Source organism: Gobius niger (assembly GCF_951799975.1).
Source record: "Gobius niger genome assembly, chromosome: 19".
Taxonomy (NCBI): Eukaryota; Metazoa; Chordata; class Actinopteri; order Gobiiformes; family Gobiidae; genus Gobius; species Gobius niger.
The window spans coordinates 10953363-10975499 of record NC_136870.1 but is presented as its reverse complement, the minus strand read 5'-3'; the positions used below and the strand labels follow the sequence as shown (position 1 = coordinate 10975499).

Here is a 22137-nt window from a genome sequence, read left to right as displayed (position 1 = left end):
TAGTTCCACACTGAATGAATGATGATGTGACAACTTTGGCCATTTATTGTGTTTTCATTGGCTCTGGTGCGCAGCCGTGATAATTATGCTGGCAAAGGCTGCAGCAATCCCATCTAAATTGTGTAAACTATCCAATTAGATGTCCCTGCTTAGAAAGTGTCTTGATTTCTAATGACGTCAATTGCTGCTAAGTAAACTACAGCTGCTCATGCTTAAGGTTTTTGTTTAATTAATTTATGACTTAAGCCAAGGTTTGTTATCTTGCCATAGCTCGTTTTGCAAATCACTGGAGATTTTGTAAAATCCACATTTGGAGCGTGAGTGATTACAATGGCACATCAAAGACATCTGATGTATAAGCTTTAAAAGCCTTTTCTAATAAATGTACACACACTGACGTATTTTATCTCTGCATAGGGGTTTTCCTATGTGTGTGACTCCAGGAAAGTTGGTATAGTGTATATACATATTGTGCCAGTCCTTTGTTTCAATGGTGCTGGACAGCCTGGAGTTTAAACTGAGGGTTGTGGGAGGATTGGCATCTGACTTCTCAAAAAAAAACTAAAATAATGATAATCCGTGCTAAAGATTGTCACATTTGAAAAAAAAAAAGCCCTTTATGAGATTGCATGGACGTGGTAAGTTTTATTAGACCACTTACCTGGGCCCATCTGTGCCATCATAGGCTCCCACGGTGACGTTACGGAACAGCTTCCTCTTTGCTTTCTCGCTGCGCGTCTCTGAAAATATACAGTCATGTGTCAGTGCTTTCTGCTGAGGTCTTTTTATATCACACTGATCAAATATGCAGTATTTACTCCGTGTTTCAGGCAGCTACAACACATGGCTGCCTGTATGGCTCAGTGATCCGTGCAGAGACAGGAAAGTTAAAGTGTCTCTGTCAGCTGCTCCTGTTAACACGAGTGTGTCGGGTGCGACAGTGACTTAAAGGAGAACTCCAGCCTTGGGGGAAGCGCAGCCTGTTACTCATAGAGCTCTCTGTCATGTATGTGCTAGTTATGGGAATTATGGCTTGTACTAATGCAAAGTGCCAATGCATTTTACCTCCCAGCACAGTAAGAACATGGTAACAGGAGGGAATAACAATAGGCAACTGAATAAAAAGGGGTAATACATTGTACAGCCCTGTTTCCTTTTTATTACCAACAAACATGTCTCCCGGTATTAAACACTCTTATTAGGATTAGTCATACTACCATGAAATAAAATAGGTATGTAGTATGTGTCCTTAATTGTAATCCTGTAATTACAATCTATTACTACTCTTGCATATCTATGACAGGGCTGTAAAGTAAACTGCTTACAATTTAATACATATAAATATCCACAAAGAGGGCAGCAGTGGCTCAGACAGTAGATCATAGCCTTATGATCAGAGCTTTGGTGGTTTGTTTCCGGCTCTGGCTTGTGCCTACACCTTGGTTGTTTTGGAAGTGGTATGTGAGTGAGTGATTAATGGTCGTCACAGAGGCTGTGGTTGGCACAGATTGGCAGCCACAGTTATGTTACTCAGCCCCAGGGTAGCTGTGGGCGATAGCAGCAGATTAACACCACAGCGCTTGGCGAGAGAATGAATAATGGAATGAAAATTGCATTGGAATCGAAAGATACTATAAAGGTGTTAGGCTTTTTATGATTAAATAAAACAAATCTCTTCATTACTGATACATAGGGATTCAGTTATAAGGTAGAACAGTTTGTAAATACTCTATATTGCTCATATTTGTAGTTTTATTTACCTTTCAAATGTAAAGCCAGCTTTAAAAATGTGCAGATCGTTAGGTCTAATTGTGATGTGTCGGTTGGGACTTTGCATTGACACTGAAACCTCCTGCGGCTGAGTCTCACCTGGTCGATTGTCCTTGCTGAGACCGGCCACTTCTTCCACACAGTCAGAGGGAAACCAGCCGGTGCGACCTTTCACGGTCCCCTCCCAGTACCCGCCCTCACCTACACTTAACACTACAACAGAGAGCACACAAGCTTTACAAGCACACTCTACAGAAAAGACATACAGAATTTGACAGAGTACTGGTTTGAAATATTATTGCTTGTATATTTTCGTAGACTACCTTTAACTTTGTCCCCTTTGCTGAGAGAGAGCTCCCGGTCTCCAGTGGAGGAGTAGGATTTGCTGGCCACATAGACCCGCCCTGGTACCGCACTGTACATCCGCTTCACCTGACCACCTCCACCGCCCGCTGACGATGCACTGCACATACAAAAAACCCAGTAAGAAGTAAAACAATGACAGAAGTGACAGAAGAAATATAGTGACAATACTTGGGCTCATTAAATCTTTAAAAGTATATGAGTGTGCAAGTTTATCCCTACTTTAAAGAATCTACTTGATTGTCTTGTAAACACTAATTAAACTGGGGCGAGCAATGGTTTTCATTTTGTGAGGTAGAGACGTTACAAGACCTAAATTAGCTGTTTCAATCTCGATGTTTCGGGATCATAAAAACTTGTTGTTTACCCCTGCCTGCCCCGGGGCTGCCTGTGCCTCTCCTCTGTGTCGCTCTGCCCCCCCCTTCCTCGCGAGGGGGACCTGTGCCGCGTCCTGGGACTGCTGGAGCTCCTCATGCTGACTGAAGCTCTGCGCTGAACCTGCAACAACAACAAAACGTCAAAAACAAAACAAAAAGAAGAAACATCCCGGCTGCACAATAAGGTGAAAAATATGGTTAAACTGTCTTGAATTTTGTGATGGAGGGGATCATCACCAGAGACGCTGTACCTGTCCGGGGTTAGGATTGTTGGGGGGCTTGTTAGGGGGGAGCGCGGGGTCCGACTGGGTCATGGTGTTGTCGCTGTTGGCCCGCAGCAGTGGGTGGTTGTGCAGTGCCAGCAGAGGGAGGGTGTGGGAGCTCTCTCTACGTTTGGGAACATACTTAGGTGACTCCAAAAATGGCACTGAGGGAAGACCATTGACATCTTAACTTTGACTTGGTACATTTCTTTCATGCAAATACAACCATTGATCTATCATTTAACACTAAATAAACATACCTATATCTGTGTCCTTGTGGTTTTTGATGAGTTCTCCAAGTTCAAAGTGTCCAGACATTACTGCCAACTGCGAAACATACATTTCATCACGTACCTCAAATCACAAATACATGGCTTACATTTTCGGATCACTCTTCCACCTGAAAAGGAGTGTGGCCGTGCTTGTTTTTGGCCTCCTTATTGGCTCCCCTGTACAGAAGAACACGCACACAGCTCTCCTGCAGGCCACAGAGAGAAACATTTTGCAACATAAAAATCGGCGATAATAATGATTGTTAGTGCGGGTTTATTACACAACAGCACTTGTTTTTCATACTCGCCTTATTGTAGAGGGCAGAAATGTGAAGAGCCGTGTTCCCCGAGGCATTCTGCGAAGTGGTGTCTGCCCCATAAAACAGCAGATGCTCCAAATGCTGGGCAAAGCCGTTCTGACAAGCCTTTCACAATATCAGAACACAATGTGATTAGCCCATGGTCGCGCCAGGGCAAAGAGTGGCACAGATCTGTTTACAATGTTGTCAAAGTATTGATGTCAGATAAATGTAGGATTTATTTTGCACAACAGCTAATGTACAGTACAAAGGGAACGAGGCCAGGTGCAATGAATACATCTTTTAAGGGCAGTCTAGATGTCAACACATGCATCACTCTGGGTAGACGTAATCACATCATATTTGTAAGAATTGTTATCTTATGATCCTAAATACGAGCATTCATCACATCCTTCAAGTGCACATGACAGGTTTTAATGCTTTTGAAAATATGACTTCTTTAGAAGGATAACATCAGGTGCATAATTATCATTTTATTTCAGTGAAGCAGCAATTGACTCTGTGCATAACTTCAAATCATAACAACGCCGCCCAAGAAGTGACTTCCTGTTTCGATTCAACACACCAAAATAAAAGCACACAGCTCGTCTCATTGATTAGTTCAGCAGGTACTTGCAACAGTACAAGAATATAATTACATACACACATTTTAAGTGTTTTGTCTGTTAATAGTTAGGCAGAAAGAAAGTTGAACTAAGGAATGAGATAAGAGGTGCTTTTACTTTGGTGTGCTGTATTGAAACAGGAAGTCACTTCTTGGGCGGCGTTTGAAGTTATGCACAGAGTCAATTTTAATGAATAAATGTTGGGCAATAAGGGTATTTTTATTTTCATTTTTAAGCCACAGACAGGAAGTGACATAGAAGAAGGTAACATTCCATAGCAGGTGAACTCATTTCCTATTGACTTAAAATCGTTTGCCTTCATCTATGTCACTTCCTGTCCATGTCCAACAAAAATCACAAAATGGCCAAACTAAAGAAACTGGGTACAATCTTTAGCAAAATATTAAATAATATTGTTATGTTTAAGCAAAAAATGTTGTCTTATGTGTCATATGCACTTTAAAGGTTAGATCTCATGTACTATAAAACAGATATAGGCTAACTTTTTGATGCATGGGCCACACTGGATTTTGAAACTTGCCAAGAGGGCTGGGCTGGGCACGTTTTGTGACGTTTCATACTAATAGAATTCCCAGATAGACTATAATCGCCTAAGCCATATATCAGCATGATCTTTCTTTGTGTCAGTGAGTTTGGCCCCCAGGCCTTAGTTTGCTCACATCTGTTACATTACCTTGCAAATGTTTATTATTTTACTTCTTGCTGAAGATGGCCACAAGATGTGACACATGAAGAAGAAAACGCTCCATAACTGTCGACAATCATACTGTAGCAATGGGCCTTGAGCGAGTCCCAGCTCCATCCTTGAAGAATGGAAATCTATCTCATTCTATGTCACTTGTGTTTTCGAGCAATGAACCTTTTTCCTCCAAAATGTTCTTTGCCACTTGTGTAAAACTGTGATTCAAACTAACCACAGGCGTTATTATCCCATCAAACTAAGTGCTAGAAAAACATGAAAACCTGTCACATGCTCTTTGAAGCATTGAATTGAAAATCAGGATTGAAATTGAAATCTTGCACCTAATCTGCACTTACCTTTTAAACTTGAAATACTTTTAATTAACTGACTTGCCTGCAATATGATTTACCGAAGTCGCCCACATTTCAGTTTTGACCTCACATGTTTACACTAATAAGAAGTGCAATAAATCACAAAAAAACAAATCGCATCGGTGCCACTTTTCAGGTCACTGTGAATGTACCCGTTGATAACACAATTAATCTAAGGCACATGTAGGAAAACACAAAGCGACGCAACAAAACATTTCGACCAAGGCGAAACCCATAGCACACTAAGACAAACTCGTGAGATTTCCTTCATATGCTGCTGCGGGGTTTGAAATATCACAAGACGTGGACTCAGTAAAGGTACGGACACAACACACAGCGCAGTCACACCGAAATAAAACTCCATGACAACCACCGGCTCACGGCTTAATCACCGCACGTACGTAATGCTGGGGAGGCAATGCAAGCGTAGAGAGGAAAAACGCGCCTCTGTGAACTATTTCATTAGGTGTGAGTGAGGGGATGGAGGGATGAAGGGTACCTTATGTATTTCTTCCATTCCAAACTCCTCTTCATCCCTGTGCTATGGAGAGAGAGAATGGGGTGAGATTTCCCATGAAGAAATCTCTGCTGTGTGATTCAGTAGAGTATAGGTTGTGTTCACAATGTTCTATAATTTGATGTCATGTTTTCAGATGAAGGGCAGGGACTTATGTATAACTCAATGGGCAATTCTCTGCTTTTGAAAGAAGCAAAAGAAAATCGGCAAACCTTATCATTCAAAACTGCCATATGAATGTATTTAAGAAGACATTGAACCTTGTGGAAGTTTTTGTTTCCGTGATAAACCGTGTAAACTCATGAGCATTTTGACAGAACCTCCAACTCTACATGAAAACTATCAGCTCTTTATCATTTTAAAATGCCAAATGAATGCAGCCTTTAGGCCGACAGAGACAAAAAGTTGGGAATGGAGGCGCACTGCTCAGAGACAATGGTCATATGGATTGTGAGGCTGAATGATGAATGAGACAGAATCGTCATTCAGTGAAAAGGATGCTGTGCTGTAGTTTGTACCTGGTGAGATTCATCCCATCCATTCTCGTCCCTTGTGCCCAGCTTTGCCCTGTAGTAGAGCAGGGTCTCGCAGCAGGAGGTGTCGCCCCCTGTCAGCACTGTGTGGTACAGCGGGGTCAGGCCACAGCGGTCCTTATAGTCTGGAGAGGCGCCCAATGACAAGAGAGCCTGCAAGGAACAATGAGCCATATTTATGAGTCCGGCAAAGGATTTTTACAATGTTACAGTGTTTACTTCTCTTTTATTTCATCATCGTGTTACTATTTACCAGCAGTCCAGTGTGATTGTGAGCTCTGATAGCCTTGTGCACCGGAGTGAGGCCATCTCTGGTCCGAAAGTCCATGTGTGCGCCCCCCTGCAGCAACACCCGGACCCCCTCCACCGACAGGCCGGCCTGCATTGCCACCGAGAGGGGCGTCTCTGACCAACAAAGACATGGAGGAGGTCAGTATCCAGGCTGGAGTGTCTATCTTAAAATAAAGCCCAAGAAGATCATGCATCCATTTAGGACCCCACCCATCTCACCCTCAGCATTATGGGTAAATCAAGCAACAACAATAGTTCCTAGCTATTGACAATGAATGCGTGGAGGCAATTTGAGCACTGAAATGACATCATCAAGTGGAACCGAGCGTTTTAAGAAGGATATAGAGTGAATGCAACTCAAACATGCATGAATAAAACACTTCAGGTAAAAAAAAGAGGCAATTTAACAGTCTCTGGGAGCTTAAAAGATACTGCTTATGACCTTACCTCCACTGTCAGGATCATGGAAATTGGGGTCAAGACCTTTTTCGAGGACTTTAGCGAGTTTCTCCACTGCCCCCGTCTGAATGTAATCCAGGAACTTCTTGAGACTGACCTAACACGGGACAGCATAAGGTGAAGTCACTGGTGTTTACTGACAATTCAGTGGGGTTCAGCATAGACGAAAAAGTTACCTTTGTGGAGAGCTTGGCGAGTGATTTTTCATCCAGATTGGTCTGTTTGTACACTCTGGTTTTGTACCGAAACTGAGGAGCGAGAACAAGAGAGGGAAGTGAACGTGCGCCTCCTCAGACCTGTGTACAGCTGAGCGCTACGATATAAATCAGTTTTAATGCCCCTGCAATGGGAGTAAACCCCATTATTTCTAAACTGCAACAGCACAGCAATGATCTGAAATCAAATTGAAAATGGATTTATAAAAGCATGTAATCCGGGCTTGCGCAAACAATTTCCCACAGCGCATATACAGTCTCTGCGTTGTGGCTCTGAGAGGATGATTATTCAGAAAAGTAATGTCTTTGAGTGTTTGCACAGATTTAGTCTCCCACTCATTATCACTGGAACAGCTCCACCACTTTGTTCTCTCAGTTATTAAGCCACACTTTCTCTGCTTTGGGGAAAAGCTTGATTTAAGATGATTTCTTTGCACTATTAAAGGTCTGCTGGTATCACAATGTGGAGCCAAATGTGAAATCTCTCACTACTGAAAGGCTGTATGTTACAAGTCTATAATTTCAAATTGATTTGATTATTTAGCCAGATGAGTTATTACGTTCATATTTACGGTAACACGCTGGGAAATAGTGTGACTCTGATTCAGAGAGTCTCCCTGTATATTGGTCATTATGCAACAAGGACTTTAAAGTGCAGTTGCATGCCTATAAATGACCGTTTGCATCATAGGAAGTGACATAATGTGGATATTAATATCTTAAGGGTGAATAAAATCTCTATTTAAGACCACACTTAAAGGTAAAGTCCAAGTCAGGATGACTCACACACTGTCCATGATGAATCTTTTCACCATTTCAAAACATGATTCACAAACAACAAACATTACTACATTCAAAACACAAGTGATTTTTCTATTAAAATCGTCCATTGTTAAATTAAGTAGTTTTGACTGACAAGACTACACAAGTAGATTCAAGTGATCACTTACTTTCAGTGTCACACAAATATCAAATAAATACTTCCCTGATAGTATCTCAAACATACAAATCAGCTTGTTTAGACTACGTGTTGATCCCCGCTGATTGTACTGTATGGCACAGCGTAATTGCAGTATAATTGGATAGCGTGGGTTAATAAAATTCAGCTGCAGTGTCAACAGTGCAAATATGACGAAGCTCTCAGTGCGTGGAGGCTATAGGAGATCATGGGCTTTTGGCCACAGCTCCAGAAAATGTCAAACGAAACCTGATGCACTGTTATAAATACACTTGATGTGAGACAGATGTGGCTTTAGGGCCGCCCCGCTTTACAAGGCCTTCACTGGCGCAAAGTCAGGAATGCAAAGTATCTGGTCCGTGGCCAGGATCTGACCGGGGTCTTCTCTGTGCCCCACCCACAGGCATGGATTTACACTGTTCATCCACCAGAGGGCGCTGTCAGACAACTCAATCAGCACTGGCGCTCCAGAGTTTCAGACGGGCTTGGATTTAATTCTGCAAATATTGGTTTAAGGGGATATTGCACTGAAAGCAAAGCAATCAAATTACATGGGTAATATTTGATAAAGGTTAGTCTAACAGTCAGACACATTTTAGTCTAACCTTTTTATTCTGCTTGTGGCACTATAAGAAACTATATGAAGTACCACTGTATATGAACTAAACTGGGTCAAAATCAAGACAGAATCAGGGCACAAATGTCAAAGAGTAGCCAACGTGCTTCTAAGTGTCACTAGAAGAAGCCCCCCCACAAACACCAAGTAGGACTGCACAACAAACGCAATTGCATTTTGAATGGTTGCAATTAGCAGTTAATTAGGCAGTTTAATATCCTTTGCAAGCCTCAAAATATCCTGTCTCCATCTGGTCTAATTATGTAGAAGAGCCTCTAACTTTGTAATTTAAATCTGTACAAACATGTTCTAGGATAGGATGGCGTGGGATTGTTTTATCAGTTCAGCGGTTCATTTCGATCTTCTCTCAAATGTTAATGCATTTAGACATGTGAATTGTGGATTAATTCTACTTTTTACCACATAAATTGTAAATGTAACACAACACTTGTCAGGGAAAGTGCAATTAGATTTTTTTTTCCAAATCACTTGCAATGTATGAAGTGAGAGCCCAGCACCATACCTCCAGATAGGGCACCCCCTTCTCAAAAGTCTGGGCGTAGTGGCTAAGGGGGCGCTCCTCCTCCAGGAAGCGAGCGTCCCGTCCCTCTCCAGCCGGCTGGAACAGGCCATAATTATAAACGTCCCACAGAGACTCGCTGAGGGAGCAGATGATCTGCTGCTTGGCGTTCCACGCGGTGCAGTCCTGGTCAAACTGGAGACACCTCTGACATACACACATTGGACGACAAGTATCTTTTTACTCTCAATTCAATCAAAGAGAAAACCTTTAACTTCATCTGAGTCTTAAAGTAAATCAGTTACAAATGTTACATTACTTTGTGATAACTCTAGTATTGCATCATGTCTTTTTCCGCCACAAAGGTGACAAATCATATTGGAAAATGTGCTGTACTGAAAATTGTAAAATCGAAGACTCATAGCCATTATGTTTATTAGATAAGCGTCCTGTAACAGTTATTCGAAAGAGTCACTTTGATGTTTACTTGGAGGTGTAATGGGTCTAATAATGAAGTTCCAGCTCCTGACAGTATGTACAGTATATATCTGTGGAAAATGAATGATGAATGAATGAGACAAAGTTGTGTGCAGAATATGAATTCCTTTTCTTTCAATAATTAATCACATGACCCTTTCATGAAGATAAAATGGCTCTAGTTGTTGAGATACTGTAGCTTCCCCTCGTACTTCACACATGAGCAACAGCACAGTACAGCATCTAAGCTTTGCCTTTTCTTTATTGTTCTCATGAATAATGCCTTTATTTCCTTTCTTTGGCCTTTTCTTAGCAAACACTAGCTACACAATGGGCACCCGTAATGCCATTTCCCAGTAAATTGTCCACGCTATAGATGACAGCCATTGTTAGTAATTTTCTTCTACAAAATGTAACGCTGCGGGACAAAACCTCTGAATGTAGGGTTCGTGTCTCCATGGCTATTGTTACATTTCAGAGACCTGTGAGTAAAATTGCACAGCTCAGCACACTCCCGTACCCCCAGTGCACCCGCCCCTCTCCCCACTGCCTCCCTATAGGATGCACTATTTGATTGTGTAGCCGACTGTATTGGCATGGCAACCAGTTCATTAGAGGAGGCAGGCAGCCGTTGCCGTAGTGATGTCTTTGTGGTCCCTGGGAGGTACACCACATGATCGGGGCGTGTGAGTGTTGTACGGCTTTCCAATGTGCAACTCCTTATGGAAGTAATTCGGGAGAAGATGGATGTTCACTACGACTGGCCTAAGACACTGGAGACTTCGGAGAATCTGGATTTTTAGTGGCGCATGTCCGCTCATTTACTTTGCACTATAGGCTTTTGCAAATGCATACATCTTCTTTTTGCTTACTCATCCACTCCCTAAACCCGCATCTGGCTCACTTTAACCTCCTTATGTCTCAATAATTTGCCTCTGCAGTGTTCAGGGCAGAAAATGATACGTACAGGAGTACAATTTCTTGCACATATTTCTTTCCATCTTCGCTCACGTCCCAGAACTCATTAAAAAGCTATTAGATAATTAGCAATTACTGTTATATTGAGGGCAGATTAGCTGACATGTAGAACAGTCGGCATGTTCGGGGAGTTGTAAATGGGGAAAACTACGGAGGAGGGCTCACACTGGGGGGTTCACTCACACCTGGACACATGGGAATGAGGTACAGGCCACTCTCACCTGCTGTGACTGCTCAGTGCACAGTGAGAATTGATGCCAACATCACTTCTATGAAGCAACACTGCTCAAATATGACCCAGGGCTCAATATTAGAGTGTTTTTACTGAATCGTCTTCGTTCAACGAGAGTCAAACTGTGTATTTTTATCCTCATCTCCATTTGGGAAAAATGAAGGCTTATGGGACAACTGCCGGTGCTTGTAGTAGTCCCTTAAGTAGTCAGTGAAAGCAGAAAGAGCGGTTTTAACTTTCTGCTTGAATACTAAGTGGCTGTAAATGTTGAGGTTTGGGCAGACAGTTTGGTTTTGCCTGAGGAGAAATAACCCATTTTAAACACTTAAGTACATTTACTATTAAATATAGAAGCTGTCAATTATAAACCAAATTTGACCTTCTGGCAACGTCTACGTCTACGTGATCTGAATCCACGTTTCAGTGACCGGTTAATAAGGGGCCTTGTTCACAGAGGTGGTTTCACCCATTCAATTATGGATTTAAGTATACTTTAAATGTTGTGTGTGTTTGTTTGCCAACATGCACCTACTGTTTGCTTGATGTCTGGGATGCCGATCCGAAACACCATCATGGTGGGGTATGAGTCCTCCAGGGGGGCCACTGTGGTCATGCTGCGCTCCATCAGAGCCCGTCTCTTCTGCAGAGCTGTCAGCCCCGGGTAGTAGTGGTTGAAAACATTTGGTAGCTGCTTATTGGTTTGCGGATGAGGGTACTGAATGGGCGTGTAACCCCGGTTGCCCTGGTTACTGGGCCTCTGAGTTCGGTCCGCTCTCTGTCTCCCGACCACTATGGCGGCCGGTTTGGTCACCTCTCTACCTTTAAAGTCCCAGGACCGTCCTCCCAGCATATCCTCGTCTTCCTTCAGCCCTCCATTCTCCGGGTCACTGCCACGCTCCCCGCTCTCCTCTCCAGCCAGCTCCTCTTCCTCCTCCTCATCCTCCCCATCTTTGTCATCCTGACTGGGATAAAAGTGCTTGTTATTTCCAAGCATCCCTTGCTGCGCAGGGGTCACTGCAGAGGGGGCTGAGTGACATAGCTGTCATGAAGACAAAACATGGCTATCCCATGACAGCCTCCATCCTGAGACACATGCTGTGGAAACAGGCAGAAGGGAGTCAACTTAGGCCATTGATTTAACCTGGCATCCTCACGGTCAAACACAACATGTTCCACAAAGGGACAGTAGCCAACGGCAATGCAAAAAGAAGGAGCTGGTCCACATTTTCTATTTAGCCACTGGAAAGGCACCAGGGAATAACAGGCTGATGGAATACAGGCTATATATACACACTGTGAATTTGCATCACATTTTTATAGAGGAGAGTGAGAAGACATGGCATTTTCACACAAGGTCAAGATCACTGCTCCTTTATAGGGCAGCTGTCTGAGCCAAGACCCAGGGCTGAGAGCATAATATAAACTCGAGTCTCTCTTCAAACATTACCTGTCAGAACTGTTTTACCACCATCATTACAGACAATGGCTATTGGCAGTCCTCAGGGAACCTACATGGACTGGTTACAAAGTTATTTTTAGTGTCAGCGGGACAGTACTGCCGGGCGAGCCTGAAACTAAATTTGGTACCTGCTTCACAGACTGTGTCCTCATCAAACAAAGCCATTATGTAAAAGAAGCTGAATGTCCAGTTCAGCTCAGTTCTTGCAAAAGCGGACAAAGGCCCTGGTTTCAAATGAAAATATATAATTTTATATAATTACAGATTTTGAGTATTTTTTTGTTAAACTTTTAATACACGGGTGCAGTAATGTGCTACTAAAGGCAGAGTTCAAACTGAGCTTACTGATGCCTTCCATAGTTTCTGTCCCGGTTATTCTCTGGTGAAGTCTGGCTCCAGGGCTTTGCCATAATGCAGTCCTGGACCAGTGCCATCACACGCTTCAAAGCCCGGAATGATGCAGGGAATCTCCCAGTGTCACATGAGCAATATGAGTACTTTGAATACTAGTGAAAGTTTACCAAGATGTACAAACATCAAACATATAAAGAAGCTGTGGGAGTGAGCGGGTACGACTCGGGGTTTTGTCACTCATGCTGTTGCTACTGATGCACTATAGCTCTATATGTGAAGCCACACAGCAGCACAGCAGGTTTTACATGTATTATGATGAACAAATGCACACTTTTAGTGAATAATAATAATGATAATGCATTGATTTTATAAAGCGCTTTTTCTGGAGACTTAAAGACGCTTTACATTGCACTATTCGACGACTCCATACTCGATGGTGATAAGCTAGTATTGTAGCCACAGCTGCCCTGGGGTAGACTGATGGAAGCGAGGCAACCAGTCTGCACCATCAGCCCCGACCACCACCACTCACTCACTCACTCACTACATTCGCCCCAGGCTTCCTGGTGTTCCCAAACGGTCTCCCATCCAAGTCCTGCCAGGCCCTTCCCTGCTTAGCTTCCAAGGTCTGACGGGATTGGGCAGAGCAAAGGCGGTACGGCCACAATGAAGTGAAGTGAAATGAAGTGGCAAAACATGACTGATCATTGCCAATGATCAGTCATTCAACCCGGCTTTGGACTTTAATGCTGTAATTCACCAAACAATATACAATATCTAATACAATATTAAAAATTAAAGTCCACACTTCTATTAACCATTAAAAAAAGAAGAAGAAAAACCAGACACCTTCTCTCTACCTTGCATTTTTGCTGATTATACTGATGGAAGATTGCGTTTCTGAACTCATACAACAGCAATGGGTGCAACTGTTTACACTGACATCACCCAGAGCTAAACATAGCCGGAGCAGCCTGCACTATCATATTATAGTTTTTGGGCTTGCTTTTTAAAAGAGCAATTTAACACTGAGCCTCGAGAAACTGAAAAACACGAACCAAAGGGGAGCTTATTATATTCGTGTTGCTGACAGAGCGCGAGAGTCCTTCCTGACATTGCACTTCATATTTCTCTGTGTTAAGAAGTCAGTCTATTTTAATATGCGTATCAAAAATCGGACACAGTGTTTCGGACTTTAACTTGTAATGCTGGTCCAGTTTCTTCTCCAATTTACGGTCACACATTTCAACAAAACCAGATCAACTAAACACGGCACAGAACTCCTCAAGGGAAAAACTACAGATCAAATCACAGTTATTACAAGGCTAAGATGGATTTGCTGCGCCGAGCGAATGTACGCAACACTTCCCTCCCCTTGTCTTTTTCATGTTTCACTGCCCAAGGAGGACGTACGCTTCTTGGGCATTTCTGGGCTTGAGACTTGTTCGATTTCCCATGATGCTTTGAGAGTGACGAGTGGTCCTAGTGAAGAATAAAAACACCTACTGAAGCAAGAACAAGACAACATATATCTCAAGGCACTTTCTATGTATTTAATGCACTTATGGTAGCACAATGAACTCCATTTAGGCCACACAATGTTCAGTGCAAATGACAAAACGTCTCGTCTCAATGGGGTCTTGCAGTTTAGACCTCTATTCTCCCCCTCTCAAATGTAAATGCTCCCGGACTTGTTAAAATTTGCAGAGTGAATCAAACTCTGATTTTAAACCCTTTAAAGACGCAAATCTAATTGCACTTGTAGCGCTTGTCAGAAAAAAAAACTTGCAATTTTGTGCAGTCCTGGAACACGTTCAACATCCAATTACAGCCCTCGCCTAATACATAAGCGCTCAGTGCATTGACATGTTAAAGATAGAGCTGTCTTATTATAAGCTGGTAAAACGCTCCATGTACCCACACTCTGTAGCTTTTGGAAACGGGCATGATCCTCCGCCGTGTGGGAATAGGGCGAGCGGAGTGATTTATGAACAAAGGCTCATCAAATATTGAACAACATTGAATCTGCACTGGGCGCGATAAGAAAGTGGTGGGACAGGCACAGAGGAGAGAGACAGGAAGCAACTAATTGGGATGTAACAAAAAAAAGAGGCAAAAAAGCTGAAAGGGGAATACACCGGGGAGACGGAGTTGTAGTTTGCATAAAGCCGAGTAATCAGATCGAGGATAAAGGAAAGCGAGATCTGAGGCTATATCATCAACGGGGAGCGTCAAGAGTAAAACGAGATGCAAAGAAAGAGTTCTGCATAAACAGAGGGATAAAACAATGTTGCACTTCCACACTTCCAGTAGCTCCCATCTTAAAGGCAACATGTCAGGGCTCTCCTCGGCTTTTCCTTCTACTTTGTGTCACTCAGCTCCCACTCCATGCGGTCCATCGTGACAGGAGCGCGCGGATCTCTGGCAGTTTATTTCACTCTCTCGACACAACGCTGACCGCATCGCTTTATCATGTCAAGACAGCAGCTTTAAGGGAAATACAGTGGATAACTCTCCATCCGCAGTACATGTCAATTATACATAAAACTAACATGGGGTTGTTTCAAAGAATGTGGAGTCAAAGTCCACAGGTTCAGGAGTCAGGGCCTTTACAAGCGTTGCCCTGGCTCAGTGGGTGAAACATAAGGGAAATTCATAAAAAGCTGAAGTTTAAAGGTGCATTATGTAACTTTTTATGTGGAAAAAAGAGTTGATATTGATGCGTATTTTACCAATTTCACTACAGCTTTTGTAGGGTTTCTGGTAGTTTTTTCTAGATAGAATGTATACGTAACCATGGACACAGATCCATCACGAATGAAAACCTACCAGAAACCCTAAAAAACATCCTGAGGTCATGTCATGCTGACCCCCCATAAGCCGCTGGGCCACCTAAAAGTCAAGTACGCACTAATATCAACCTTTTTTTTCTCATAAGAATTTGCATAACATCATATATTTCAGGAGATAAATGAACTTGAAATGAAATGGGTAAAAAGAGGTTGAGCATGGGAGAAGGGTTAGGGTTGGGAGAGCATGTGATGGATAGAGGCATCTCTGGAATCGCCCCTATTGGTCATCTTTGAAAACAGTTGAGGGGGAAATCTAAGTTTTCTCTAATTATTCTAAAACTACTTTAAAATTGACAATTGTAATATGTATTTTCCTCCCCCTTCATGTTCCAGCAATGTCCTAAGGTGTAGAATGAGCCCAGACCTGTTCACCACAACTGCCTCTAAAATCCTGCACTGTCACTCAAAAAGTTGTTACTTCGGGTCCGAATTACTGTCATGCACGAGCGTAATATAGAAGCTGCAGTTACACATATGTCCTGAGGTGGCAGTAGTGAGTATAAAATGGCCAACTTGCATCTAGCCCCTTTAACAAATGGTGAATTATGAATATAGTTTTCTACTAAATAAAGATACAAAGACATGGAGAGGAGAATTGTGGTTCAACCGTTTTTTTTTGCTTTTGAATCTGCTTTGAATAAACATCCCTATGGGTCTGATTTAGACTTGACTTTATTTGAATGTGATAAATAAGTTTATATTTCGTCAGAAAATGGCTAAAAAAAAGTGAAAAATTGTGTTTCCCAAAAGATTGTGTTTTCCCTCTCGGTAAGGCCACGCCCCCTTCTATGACGCAATGCCGTGAAATATGCCAGTATTTCATTGAGGGCCTATATTGTTGTCATATATTAATCCTTGACTGTGGGGCTACAACTTCAGGGAATTAATTCAGAGCTCAAACTGCCTCCACTACAAATTATGTCTTGCTACTATACACTCATTGCCATTGGTTCTAAAGTTAGATTTTTGTTTGTTTGTTATAATTATTATTTAACTTCCTGATTGGATTAAAATGAGTCCCATCCCTATGCACTAGAGGGCATCTAAAGGACTTTTTGGGATGTCATTGCAATTATAAAATCTCAACTTCACCCAAATATCAAACCCACATCCCATCATTCATTCGCAATCAGCCTCAATATTTGCTAATGAGAGACCACGGGAAAGGCGTTTCTGAAGCATTGGGCACTGAAGAATCGAGGATGTGAATGGACTTGAGGGGCGGAGATGGATGCCTGCCACTCGTGTCTTACTTCATCCTCGTCTGTCCCTCATCGAATACACATTGTATCTGCTCTCCATCCTGACATGCTGGACGCCGCAATGCTTCTTATAAATAAAACATAATGAATGGTTTAGGCTTGGCACAGTGTTGCATTACATTCTGAGCGGCAAAAATATGACACTGTGGTATTAAAGAGTAGCTCACTCACAGCATGTTTAACAGATGATACTTTTTTTATTCCTTTTTATCAATCTCCCTCGCTTCTTCTCTCTTCTTTCTATGTAGGACAGAGCATGTGTATAGATATATTTTCAGTGTGTCGGTCCCCGGAAAGTAGAATTGGAGACCATCCAAGGAACAGATTGTCCCACTTTTACGTCCTGCAAAAGTGGAGCGGCCAAGTCCTGTCCTCTATCCCTCTCTATCACTGGGTCTTCGCTCTGTAGCCTATTTAACACCAGCAGTGACAGGTGCCTTACGGGCGCCGTGCAGGAGACACATGAGTCACTAAACTGTGGATTGGCCTGAGCTGGTTTCATACAGTATGAATGATGCATTGGACGGCCCGGGGTTTGATGCTGCTCTGACGACAAAACCAGGAAACGATGGTGAGAATACGAAATATCTTGTGCTGAGGTAGGAGTTCAATCCAAGCTCCGACCTGTCGCCTATGCCTATGCTGTCGTTGTGTCCTTGGGCAAGATGCTACTTCACACACATGTTTATGTTTGTGGCCTGCCATGGCCCTAACTCTATCTCGCAATAGAGAGAAGCGAAATAAAGAAAAGCAAACTCAACAAGCCCACTGGAAATAAAATACTTTGTGCAATGAGCCTTCAGCATCTCTGTGATTCACACAAGTACAGAATCCAGCAAAGTCACCCTCCTTTACTGACCCCTTGAGGCTGGAGTTAGTAGCTTTAAGTATTGATAACTTCTGTAGAAACTACGGCAATCGACAAAAAGGGCTTGGAGGGCACAAACTTTGTTTTTCGAAGGTCAATCCAGTATCGGCTTTCTCTTTGAGTTCGTAACAATATGTGAACACAATAGTAAATGTGAAGTGCAAGTAATATGGAGATTTAAACAAACAGCCTTGATACAACCTACTGTGTTTATATTTGTCTGTTCTCCAGTTTACAAAGCAGGGGTTGGCACTTTCAGCACTAACGGAACTAATTGGATAGAATCAGCCGGAATGAAAGTGCATAATTGACAATCATGGAGGCTTGATTAATTTTACAGGAGATAACAATACTGGCAAAGGATCCTCTCTCCTGATATTTCACCGTGGGATACAAGAACAGTCCTCCTATACATGAACACTAAGCCTATGTAATCACTTTCACATCGGATGTTATTAATCAAATCTGGCCTCCAACCAAAAAAGACGATCCCATAAGCAATCAGTAATAAAACGGGTGATTAAAACAATTAGCCCTGGCTTTGTCGTTTTACACAACATACAGATTCCCTTTGATGTGCTATTCATCTTTCTCCTCCTCATCGATCCCAAGCCTTTTTCAAAAGCAGCTATAGAGATGACTTCTAACGATGTGCCGGACCAGCTACAGCGGATCAAAGTGGGCTCGCGTTCCCCCCCCCCCCCTTCAGAGTGGATAGAACTGGGTCAGGTGGAGTGCGAGCTATGGGTCCCCGTGCGGGCCAAACTTGGCGGTATAGGGCTGGGAGACCTCGATGTCGCACATAGAAAAAGTGAAAAGCATCCCCTGTACTTTCCTCCTTAGTGTAAACAGATGGATACAGTAGAGGAGGACGCAAAACAGAAATCTCCCACCATAAAAAAAAAAGGGTTTCTCACTTGAAATGCCAGGCGTGTGAGCATAGTTTAATTTTTCATGACCCAATAACCACATTCGCAGTGCTGGAAACCCAATATAAGACTGTCTTAAAATTAGATCAACCAGTACACGTGCGCTCCAGTTCCACTTTATTTGATTTCCGCAACTTCCTGTCTCCACATATGGGTACAGCGATAAACTGCTACGGGGCCAACGATGATGCAAGCTGTCGTTTTTGATTTCACAAACAAAAACAAGAAAGCAAGCGGCAGACGCACACAATCAACAAACTGTAGGGCTAAAGAAGAAAACATCTTGAAATTCCCTGGGAACTTTCTTTCAAGGACAAACTCTCTCTGTTCTGGGCCCCTCGCTGAGCTCTTGGCCTAAGCACACTCCAAACGCTGTCAAAAAAGCAGGCCGCGAAGAGCCAGACACACAGAGGCGAGCTTGGTTTATGGTTAATGAAGCTAAACAGCCACAAATAGACCATCTAGTCAGTGACACATCCACTTACCTTCAACGTCAGCTCATTTTAAAGGTAACTCTGGGAGACAAAAGTCAACAAGGGTCTGATACAGGCCTTTAGACATGGCTGGCATAGTGAGGAGCGCAGTCAAGGCTGTCGAGCTGAATTACACACGGACCACAGCATTATAATCCAATCTAATGAGAGCCTTCATTCACTGGTTGAGTTGCTGCTACAAAAGCGTATCGTAGAAAAAGCACGTTCGTATTAAAGGTGCATTATGCAACTTTTAAAGCAAAAAAAAGTGGATATTTGACGTTGCAGTGACCCAGCGGCTGTATGAGCGGTCATCATGGCGCCTTTACTTCTGATCACGGCGGTTTCTACAACGCTCCAGGATCAATTGTTTTGTAGGTTTTCTGGTGAGAGGGTCCGTCAGCAGTGAAGACCTTCCAAACATGTGATCCTGGAGTGTTTTAGAGACCATTGTGATCAAAAGTAAAGGCGCCAAGCTCACCGTTCATACAGCCACTCGGTCACTGCAATGTCAAATACGCACAATAACCATAAGAAATTTAAAGATAGGAGAAAGAGGTTTCAATAAAGTTCCATGTCAAAAGTCTGCTTACCATTACAGTAACGAGAAACACAGTACTCTTAACACCATATTCTCAATCTCTAAAACTGAGTTTGCTTGTACTTCTGAGAAAGATGAGAAAGACTACTTTTAACTCAGAGATTCAGTTTTAACAATGCCGTAATTAAATTCTATCCCGATTGTGCTGCTTTCGGCTACTCTTTCGGGAATCTTTTCTCAGCGCACACATATCTTTACACTTTATTCACATGGAGCCGCAATCAATCCAAGAAACATTCTCAGATGCTTCAGTGACCTTGACTGCGGCCTCCGGGTTCAGAGTTTTGGCAGGTGCTCTACATTTGTGCTTCTTTAAAGTCAAAATACAGTTTGTGCACACCCAGAGAATTACTAAAATACGTAAAGGTCAAGGGCAAACTAATGGACAGCTGCTTTCGTCCTATGCGACTGCAGTGGCGTCCGATAACTCAAGCGATATTCCAGTATTTTCATATATGTGGGACGTGTTGCAGCTCACCGGCTCCTGTTTTCTCAAGGCTTAAGGCACTCCTCCAGATCTTTACCCTGGAGACTTGTCCCTGTATGTAATAATGAAACGGCTGCAGAGTCAGGAGAAACCGCGCTTCCTGTTTAATCCTAATGAGCCCAACAATGGTCCTGTGCAAACACATCTATTAGCCATTCATTAAAAATCACACAGGATGATGGTTTTATTTGAACATGGAATTGCACCTTGAGGTTATTTGCAACTGCCCTTGACTAATGACTAACGAGGTGTGCGTTCTAGCGTGCACGTGTGCTTTTCCCACATACAGATGTAACCTACTTCTGCTCCACCCCCCCATGGGACTGACTTGAGGAACATTTTGTTGTGGTGTACCGCATTTGCGCTTTACTGTGCGCCGCTAACAAAAGCCTTGCTGTTGTGATCCGGGATGTCACTGGGGCTATTCTCCAGTTTCGTGTCTGTCTTTTGTCCTCTGCTCGCTCTGCACCGAACCCCGGAGAATTAAAGGACCATATAGCTTTGTCACAACCGCCACTGAGGCCCATCCTCCTATCGACGTGCGCTCTCCCTGCAGAGAAGGCAGAGGACAGCGCAGCACTGGACACACAGAAAACAATGGCAGGAAGTTGGCAGTGATTGTGGAGATTTACAAATCGCTGTCCAGGGGAGACTTGCAGTGTTACTAAAAAAAAAAAAAGATGCCACGTGCACTGTTTTTGCCCTTCCCTAGCTTGGATAAAAGGGGAGGTCAAAACCATAACACCAATGCGTGATGTGTGATACAGTTTTGCGCACTTTTCCCAAATTAAATCATTATCAAACCCATAACATATCATTTGTTTCTTACAAATCAATATCATGTGGGGAGCCATTAATCTTACTGCTACTATATGGCTACATTGTTTTCATTTTTTGTGCCAAATTAATTCCCACGGGCCCCATTTGTCCAATAGAGAAATATGCTTTTAGGAGGTGGAATTGCTTTCACAGTGCGGGTCAATTATGTCGAACAGGTAACGCAGCAGCGGTGCGGAACTCAAGCAGTGCTAATGCTTGAAACTGTAACCGTTTCAACAAGCCCCGAGAGCGCTTTCACCTTTTCCAAACGCAGGCGGCAGGTGGACTTTTTTACTCGGCAGCACAAGAGTGAGTGTGAAATGTGGGTGTCGATTAGTTTGATTTTTCTTCACCTCTTTGCATTTCAGCACCTCTGGATGTAAAACCCGTCAAGTGTCTGAGATATTTTGGAGGCAGAGCTCACATAAAGGCACAGGCACTTGGATCAAAATGTTAAAATTTTGGGGGAACAGTGGCTCAGGGGTTTGAGCGCTCGTCCATGGATCCAATAATTGAAGGTTCTGTACGAACTCAAGCCAGTGCACCCACACTATGGGGGTCATTTATCAAGGCAGGTGTTAGATAGCAGGTGCAAGCTGAAAAATAAAACGTGCTACTCGCTTTGCACATGAGCGAACGCTTGGTAAATGACCCCCTAAGTGGTTTGCTTCCATCGGTTCAAAAAGGTGCCAGTGCATTATCAATACAATGGATGGATGAGCTGATTTGTTTTGGGTATACAGTTTACAATGATCTTCCTAATAAACGTTAATCTCCATTTATTCCCAAATAAAAAGCTAAAAAAAAATGGGTTGGATTTCATTGGTGCTAAGGGCAGATTGCTGGACAACTGAACATATACGTTACCCAGCGAAGCTTAAAAGCACTCTATGCATGATAGAGTTGTGCAATATATCTAATCTAAATCAGATCTTGATTAAATGTATGGTGAATCTCACTTCATTCACCCCTAAAGCATTTACAGCTCATTGTAATATCAGAGTAACTTTTTCACAATCCATATAAACATCTCATGAATCAAGATTGATGAATATAAAGGGGATTATTAATCTGTTGCCATAGCACCCTGTCCTAATGTAAAACTTTGTAAAGTAATAATGCTACAAATAATTATGCTATTCAACCCAATGATAAAAGATTGTGAAAGCATCAAAAGGACCGTCATGGTTCAT

The 22137-nt window shown here is 42.7% G+C and overlaps 1 protein-coding gene across 1 annotated transcript in view; it reads right to left on the bottom strand.

Annotated features, from left to right (window-relative positions):
* The window catches only part of LOC306978407 (SH3 and multiple ankyrin repeat domains protein 1-like), a 39810-nt gene that overhangs the window by 16432 nt on the left and 1241 nt on the right, over positions 1–22137 (bottom strand). The window contains 16 exon segments of the mRNA XM_079576933.1: positions 662–740; positions 1870–1983; positions 2094–2233; positions 2501–2631; positions 2762–2937; positions 3034–3100; positions 3174–3251; positions 3354–3470; positions 5544–5585; positions 6080–6247; positions 6348–6499; positions 6833–6941; positions 7021–7092; positions 9157–9360; positions 11373–11849; positions 11851–11935. Coding sequence (XP_079433059.1) covers positions 662–740; positions 1870–1983; positions 2094–2233; positions 2501–2631; positions 2762–2937; positions 3034–3100; positions 3174–3251; positions 3354–3470; positions 5544–5585; positions 6080–6247; positions 6348–6499; positions 6833–6941; positions 7021–7092; positions 9157–9360; positions 11373–11849; positions 11851–11886 — 2162 coding nt within the window. The 5' untranslated portion in view covers positions 11887–11935.